Source organism: Belonocnema kinseyi, chromosome 8, assembly GCF_010883055.1.
Source record: "Belonocnema kinseyi isolate 2016_QV_RU_SX_M_011 chromosome 8, B_treatae_v1, whole genome shotgun sequence".
NCBI classification, from domain to species: Eukaryota; Metazoa; Arthropoda; class Insecta; order Hymenoptera; family Cynipidae; genus Belonocnema; species Belonocnema kinseyi.
This window is the reverse complement of record NC_046664.1, coordinates 38,024,304-38,032,736: the sequence shown is the minus strand read 5'-3', so window position 1 is coordinate 38,032,736 and position 8,433 is coordinate 38,024,304. Positions and strand designations below refer to the sequence as shown.

Here is an 8,433-nt window from a genome sequence, read left to right as displayed (position 1 = left end):
CCCTCCCACATGGCGTTGATGAGTTTTCAATAAAGTTCATTTTCAATTAAGAAAGATGAATTTTGAACCAAACAGTTGAATTTTCAACTAAAAATATCATTTTTCAACAAAAAATTGAATCTTTAACATTTTAGTTTAAAAAAATTAATTTTCAAGGAAAAAACTATTTCCGTGAAGCGAACAGTGATACCTTAGGTATCAGAATGATGATCAATAGAATGATTCCTTAGGTAAATTTAACAAGGAAGTGGATCCTAATAAAATATTAACAAAGTAGCTTAACTTTTAATAAAGCTTTTTAAACTAAATGGTGAATATTAAAAAAATTAATTTTCAACAAGAGTTAAACATTCAACCAAATAGTTGAATTTGCAATCAAAAATACGATTTTTTGCCTAAGAAAATAAATTTTCTACCAAAAAGACGAATTTCCAACAAAATACATGAATTTCCAAACAAACATTTGAATTTCGAGCTGAAAAAGATCAGTTCTCAGGTAAATAGTTAAACTTTTGACTAAAAAAAATTAAACCAAAAAGGTAGTAGTTGAATTTTCAGTAAAGAAAATTAGTTATCAACTAAAAATGAAACGAATTATCTACAATACAGTAAAATTTTTAACAAAAGAGTTAATTTACAAGCAAATAGTTAAATTTTCAACTAACATAATGATTTTTCTACAAAAAAGGATTAATTTTAAACCAACAAAATAGTTAAATTTATTTTCAGCTAAATAGATGAATTTTCATCTAACACGATGAAGCTTAAAATAATTAATTTTTAACAAAATAATTGAATCCTCAACAAGAATTTTTAAGGAAAAAGAAATCATTTTCTACAAAAGAGTTAAACTTTCAATCCAAAAATATGAATTTTTAAAAAAATATTCCTTTTGAGCCAAATAGTTGTATTTTCAACCAAAAAGATCATCACGAAATGAACTGAACGTTATCTAAGTTCATAGCGTTACTTCCATTTCCACCCCCCCCCCCTGTTCCAACCGTAATGTGTGGCGGACCCCCCCCCCCCATTCAAATTGGAAACATAGTTTATGGACGACCGCTAAACATGTTATACGATTAGGGGCAAGCTCCCGTGGGTGTCACCTACAGCGGATAATCATTATTAAAAAATCTACACCAAATTCTCGCTTTCAGTCAAGTGTCGGGCGTTGCCTTCAAATGGCCTTGGACTGATTTCGGGGGGATAGAAACGTAAACAGTGAGGGTCGCCAGACTCGTTTCCAATTGGAATATATATAATGTCGCAACCGCTCTCGCCCTACTCTTCTAAGAACGTGCAGGAGTTAGCAGTTCTAGGAAGGCCGAGAACGGGGTGACTGAAAGCGAGAGTTTGGTGTATTAAAATAATTGTTTAATTTAATTGAAAGTAAGACATTCCACGTGATAATAAATCGAAATTAAAATTAATCATATTTCTTTTATTTGTGCTCTTAAGTATTGATTATCCACTGTAGAAGGTTTCCCCTACTCAGAGACACTTAAAAAAATACCAAAGAAATTATCAGAGAGATGTAGAGAGAGAAAGAACTTTAGTTATTTATAAAAGAAAATGTGCATTTAGAATATGTGTATTCCAATAATTAAAAATATATTTTTACTCAATAAGGTGCACTGCTCTAGCAGAAAGTGGTGACTAGAAAAATTAAAATACAGTAGACATTTACAGAGCGATGCGGAACTCACTGTACTTATGCTGTATTTGTCCTCCTCATCAATATTAAGCTGAACTTCTAGTAGTTCTAAAAATCCTCTTTTCATTTTATCACGATGAGATAATGCAAAATGACATAAAACGGCATGCAAACCCGCTTTGAATTCTGGTCTTTCCCTCATAACCCACTCAAAACTGGTAGCCGCGTCTTCTAAGCGTCCCATTTGCACGAACAACATCCCAATGTTATGCATTATCTTTATTCTATAAAAATAGATCTTTTTAAGTATATATAGGCATACGAGGTCTGTCCGCAAAATATCCGACTTTGTGGTGTACTAGGTGCAGAATTACTAGCCCACGCAGTTTCTCAGCGCGAATAGCGAGAGCTGGTTGCGAAGCTCGCCTTGGAAGGACCGCAGCACGCGAGTATTCAGTCAAGTATATTGCGCAATATTATGAATTCCAATTCGAAACGATTCAGGCGGCTCTGACTGTTTACATTTCGAGTTTTTCGATTAAGGAAGGTCATTATTGTATGGAGGCTGCCGAAGTTGTGCAATTACAGTTTGAAATTTTGGAGCATGTTAATGATACAAAACACCTTGTTAGTTCTACATTTTGACGGCAAAGCTTTTGGCAAATTTAAGGCCCACTCTTTGTTCAGTGCTTTCGGTCATCCTGAAATGTGCCGCGTACGTGATGAGACGTTTCCGCAACTGCGTACACTAGCCGCTAAAGATTCGCAGGGCCATGACACTTAGTAAGGGGCTTCTCAGAAGTCCCCCCCCCCCCACTAAGTGGTGAATATCTGTTTTTAACAATAGCACAACTAGGCAGGAAGTCAGAGGACAAAGTCGGGTACTTTCTGAAAAGACCTCGCATAGTCAATCTTAATTATTTAAACGAATCATTTTTTTTTAACAACATGCTATTAAATTAACTTATACCTCAAATCTTTGTAGGCTGTAGGTGCCTGATCTAAAGCCATCCTATACATTTTAATTGCTTGTGGCAGCTGTCCCATTTTGAAATAAATGTTTCCCATGTTAACTTTTAATCTAGCACTGTTGCTAAACATTTTATTTCTTGTGATTGCTTGATAGGTTGCTACGGCTTCTGTATATAATTCATTGTTTGCATATTGACTTGCTAAATTAAAAAGGACCTGTAAATTAATTACTCTTGAGAAATAATAGTTATTTTATACACTAAAAGTCCGATAACTTGTCATCCGATAAGTTTACAATCCCCTTAAAACGTCATCACACGTACGGCACGCACACTAATTGTGGTTCTCCCACTACCTGTCACCTTTTTACCTAATCCCTTTTTTCCCTTTTAAATTTGATAAATCTTCTAAAACGCCTAAAATCTACAATTTTGATCACATTTTCCTTATCCCCCCCTTTTTTCAAAAAAGCCTGTGTTGTCGACGATGTTATTCGAATGTACAAAATTAGGAAATGAATCGTTCAGGAAATCTTTGAAATTGGTATCAAGTGTTTAAACAAATTTTCAACTTAAAATATGACATTTCTGCTGTCCAACGGAAAAACCTAGTAAGTGATTTTTGTCATAGAGGTTATTTTCTCATGTGCATGTATCGGAAAAAAGCCTCTGTGGCAAATGTCACTTACAAGGTTTTTCTGTTGGACAGCAGATTGGAACCTACATGATGAATCTTCAATGAAATTAATTTTTGACAAATTAGTTCAACTTTTGACAACAGAATAAATTCTTCAGAAGAAAACGTGCTAGTTGATGTTTCAGGCAAATTGATTTGAATTTTTAATAAAAAATTGAATATTTCAAAAAAGATTGCTTTTCAAAGTAAAAAGTTTTCATTCAACGAAATTTTCGAACAAAAAGACAGATTTGCTATAAAAAATTTGAATTTTCAAGCTAAAAACAGGATATTATAAAAAGAAAGTTAATTTTCAACAGCGAAAAAATCGCTAACGATTTAATCGAAAAAACAAACCAGAAATATAAATCCATGAAAACATATTGCAATTTCGAAAAAATAGATGATTTGTTAACCAAATACTTAAATTTTTAATCAAAATAATAAATTTTTTTTATCAAAAACGACGAATTTTCAGCCAAAGAGATGAACATTCAACAGAAAAGTAATTTTAAACAAAATAGTTCAACTTTTAACCAATTACTTGAATTTTCAACCAAAAAGTTAAATTCTCAAAAAAATAGTTTATTTTTCAAACCAAAAATATTTTTCTTCAAGAAAGAAAGAAAACAAACTTTAAGGCCATGTGAGGAATGGGTCACGTGACCAGATTCCTACCTTACCCTAACTTTTTTTATTTTCCAACTTGTTTCCACACGAGGCGCCACATTGAGCTGAAAATTTGGGATAATGAATAGAAAGTGCTAAGAAAGGTGGGTCTGGTCCTACATGTTAATAATTATGAAAAAAGCACAACAAAATTATTTACAACAAAAAACTTTTTCATAATTATACAAATTTAGGATCAGACTCACCAGGCCACCATTCTTAGTGCTACGTGTTTATTATCACAAATTTTCAACTCGATGTGGCGTTCCGTGTAGTCCGGGGTCTGGGTCCGATCCCGTATGCAATAAAATTCTACAGACCGAAAACACTTTATTCTTAAGCAATTGTTTGAACAAAGTATAAATAATTCGTTTTTCGATCTGAATAGCTTTTTTTTTTTAGAAAATTTGACCCATTTTAGGAAGGAAAGGTCTCTGGTGATTTTTTCCTAAAATGCATATTTCAAAAGTTACAATTTTTTAACGGTAAAAAAATGACGTTTTTCGCTAACTTTGGCTGTCAGTAACTTTTTACCTATTCAATATTTTTCTAAACTGTAAAACCTACTTATTCCTTAAACCTTACTTCACACGTTGATATGATTGGATATTAGCGTAGGTCTCGTGAAGATGCAGTTTTTGCAATTGACAATAAGGCATTTTCGATGCTTCATATCGTGTGCGCATCGCTCACGCACATCGGTCATCGATAGATTCATTTGTATCAAAATTTTCTAGTGACTTTTATTAAACTGATTAAATTAATGATTATGAATAATTAATTAATAATGATAGTATTTATTTAAATAACCGAATGGAGCCTCCACAAAGTACCCGTAAAGACTCCATTGGGTCCCCGTTCGGTATCTTTTTAAAAACCTTAAAAAATCAGCAAAATCAACTTTTAAATTGTTGAAATTCGGTTTCTACGTTAAAATTCCCTATAGAAGGTCACGGAATAATCGCAAGTTTTTTTTCAACGGTCAAAAGTTAAAAAATATATAAGACGTATAACGCCTGTTTACTATTGAATAAGTAAAAAGTTATTAACAACCAAAGTTAACGAAAAACGTCATTTTTTCGACCTTTAAAAAATTATAACTTTTGAAATATGCATTTTAGGAAAAAAACATAAGAAAACTTTCTTTCTTAAAATGGGTCATATTTTCTTTAAAAAATCTATTCAGATCGAAAAATTAATTATTTATACTTTGCTTAAATAATTGCATTTTAAACAATGATGTACGCATTTGTCGAAAAATCTAGTTGTGGATTCGGATACAGGGGCTCAAAATGCATAAGAATAAAGTGTTTTCAGTCGGTAGAATTTTATTGCATACGGGATCGGACTCAGACCCCGGACTAGTGTGAATATAAGTTGGGAAATAAAAAAAATAGCGGTAAGTTAAGAATCTTGTCACGTGAGCCACTCACGAAATTGTTGAATTTTTATGAAAAAAACACACATTTTCTACAAAACAGTGGAACTTTTAATCCAAAAATATGAATTTTTAGCAAATATATTTATTTTCAATCAAAAAGTTAATTTTTCAAAGCAGGAAGATGAATTTACAACAAAAGAGGGACATTTCTAACACAAAAATACGACTTTACAACAAAATACATTTTCAACCGAAGAGATGAACTTTCAACTAGAATAATGAATTTGTGATAACAAAAAATCCATTTTTAACAAAGTAGTTCAATTTTTAACCAAGTAGTTGAATTTTCTACCAAAATAGTTACATTTTCTATCCAAATAGATGAATTTTTAAGAAAATAGGTACATCTGTAACCAAATCAATGTAGTTTCATCTAAAATAATGAATCTTCAACAAAAAAATTAAATTTTTAAGAAATTAGTTTTACTTTTAACTGGTTAAAACGCAAGCAGTTGTTTTTTAAATACTAATTTTTGTGTTTCTAATAATTTCTGAGTACCTTGTTTGGATAAATACTTTGACGAACTTAGGGTTTCGCACTCATAAGAATACAAAAGAAAAAAATGGATGAGACTGAGGAATCAAAATATATTTACTGATAATTTTTTTTTTTTAAATTCGAATTGTTTAAGAGATTTTTCAAAGCTAACTAAATAAATGTTTAAACACAAAAATGACTAGAAACGAGATTCACGAAGATACCCATATGCTACAAAATGTTTGTAATAATGAATTATATCTCCATTTATTCCACTTTTCGGCTTTTAATTCTTCTTTTTACTAAATTTGAAGTATTGAACTCGGTACTGAACTGATGTGATCCCACTGTCTTCTTTACAAGGTTGCAAAAATATTAGATTCTGTTTGTAATAGAATTTAATTAATATATTTAATAAAGCAAATTTAAATGTCTTAACTTTCTCTTTGTAAAATACTATCCCTAATTCATGTTTTATTGTTTTACCGCAAATGTTAAGTCTAAGTTGTGATTGTCGCTGAGTCCAGCTTGTTCCTGCAGTCTGATAAGAGCGCGTTCTCTAGAAGAAGCCTCTCGCGCTCTTTCCAAAGCAACAGTCATATTCTTCTCACATGCCGCTTCAGCCGAACTTTCTATCAATTCCATTATTCGTCGTTCGGCTGTTTTTATTTTCTCTTCCGGCCTTTGAAACATTGAAATTAGGGTGATTTTTTAATTGGAGATATTTAAGAAAGCGGTCTGTAGAATTTTTTTCTCTAAGAAGAAGAGTGGGTAAGGGAAGGTAGTACAGCGGGGAAGAGAAATGAGGGGAGGGAAATGAGGTGGCGGATAGGATCAGAAAGAATAGGACATGACAGAAGAGGATATAAGAAGAGAGGAGAGAGAGGGCGAGTGGGCTAATATTTGCTAAACTATTGCCCATTTGTGGCTTAAAAAAATATGTATACAAAGTACGTTCGATGTACTTTCACCTATTTGAGTTATATTAAAATGGGTCATTCGTGAGGGTGGATCTCTCCTTGTAAAATTTTTATTGTTTACCTTTTACTTATTTATTTTTTAATACTTACGTATTTTCTTTGTCTGATTCTAATGGTGGGGCAGGTCCTCTGGAACTACTTCCCATATTAAGAGGATCGAAAGGTTGTCGACTGCTACTGGTGTATCCAGCACCTCGAACTGCAGTCATAGGACGAGGACCTCCTGTATCTAACCGCCCGGATGTAGTTCCTCTGTGAAACTAGCAAAAATATTATTTATTTATTCAATTTCTTTCTCATTTTGAATAATATTTGTTTTCTCTATACAGGCATCAAAAACTAAGTTATTAATCATAACAATTGAATAGTCATATCACTGTTTATAATATTAGATTTTACTTACACCGGAAGCCGTACCAAACCGCATGGCTGTGCCGGGTGTTTTTGGTGTCATCTGAAATATAGGTAATAGTTATCCCAGTATCTGACATCCATTTTAAATTACTCTTCATACTTTCATTGTAAAACTATAGATGTAAAATACAATTATAATGATGGTTGCACTTACAATTGACCTCTTGGAATGACTAGTTTTAAGTGCTTCTTGAATTACTTCATCTTGGTAAAAATCTTTTGTGCTGTACAGCGGGGAGTAATCATTATATCCAGCATATATATCTTCGTTTATCATTGTCTGCGTGATTGACATGATCGTTGACTTAAAATTTCCATAAAGGATCAGACCGAAGTGTAAAATTCCCTCAACAAATATTCCAAGTCCACTGAAAAGTGAAAAAAATTGATTTGTCAAGAAAAAAGTATATTGTGCTACTAGTGCGGAAAGTAGGAAGTTTCACAAGAGTGTGAAGATTTCTGTACGAGCCAGATGCGAGTCGAAGACTTGCCGGAAACGACCCGAAGATGAGCCGATGGCAAGAACTGAAAATTTCACAAGAGTTGCCATTACCTAATTTTAACATCTGTTGCAGACGATATTTATTGCAATAAATTGTTGAATACTGAACCAAATTAGATTAATTGTCAACCAATCAGTTGCTTTTTTAACCAAAAAGGATCAATTTTCATAACCAAGAAGAATAATTTCCTATCAAAAAGGCTAAATTTCAACAATATACATGAATTTGCAACCAAATAGTTGAATTTTTCATTTTAAAAAGAAGAATTATCTGTAAAACACTTTAATTTTCAACTAAAGAATATAATTTTTTAACGAAAAACATAATATTCTTTCTAAAGTAGTTACATTCTCATAAAAATGGTTTATCATTCAATCAAATAGTTGAATTTTCATCCAAATAATTGAATTTTCAGGCCAACAAGAAAACTTTTCTACGAAAGAGTGCAATGTTCAGCAATTTGTAACCCTAAAAAATATGAATCTTTGACGCAGTATAGTTCAAATTTCTACCAAGTAGTTGATTTTTCAACCAATAAAGATATCATTTGGAACATTTGATAGTTGATATTTTAACAAAAAAGATTGTAATTTAGAATAAAAAACAATTCAAATCAACTGGAAAAAACAAATTTTGATCAATATAGT

The 8,433-nt window shown here is 31.9% G+C and overlaps 1 protein-coding gene across 1 annotated transcript in view; it reads right to left on the bottom strand.

Moving 5' to 3' along the window:
* The window catches only part of LOC117178244 (intraflagellar transport protein 88 homolog), a 34,738-nt gene that overhangs the window by 18,391 nt on the left and 7,914 nt on the right, over nt 1-8,433 (bottom strand). Inside the window, exons 2-7 of the mRNA XM_033369583.1 lie at nt 7,438-7,808; nt 7,273-7,323; nt 6,960-7,129; nt 6,376-6,571; nt 2,625-2,842; nt 1,707-1,938 (exon numbers count right to left, since the gene is read on the bottom strand). Of these exons, the coding sequence (XP_033225474.1) occupies nt 1,707-1,938; nt 2,625-2,842; nt 6,376-6,571; nt 6,960-7,129; nt 7,273-7,323; nt 7,438-7,578 (1,008 nt within the window). The 5' untranslated portion in view covers nt 7,579-7,808. The remainder of the gene's footprint in view (nt 1-1,706; nt 1,939-2,624; nt 2,843-6,375; nt 6,572-6,959; nt 7,130-7,272; nt 7,324-7,437; nt 7,809-8,433) is intronic.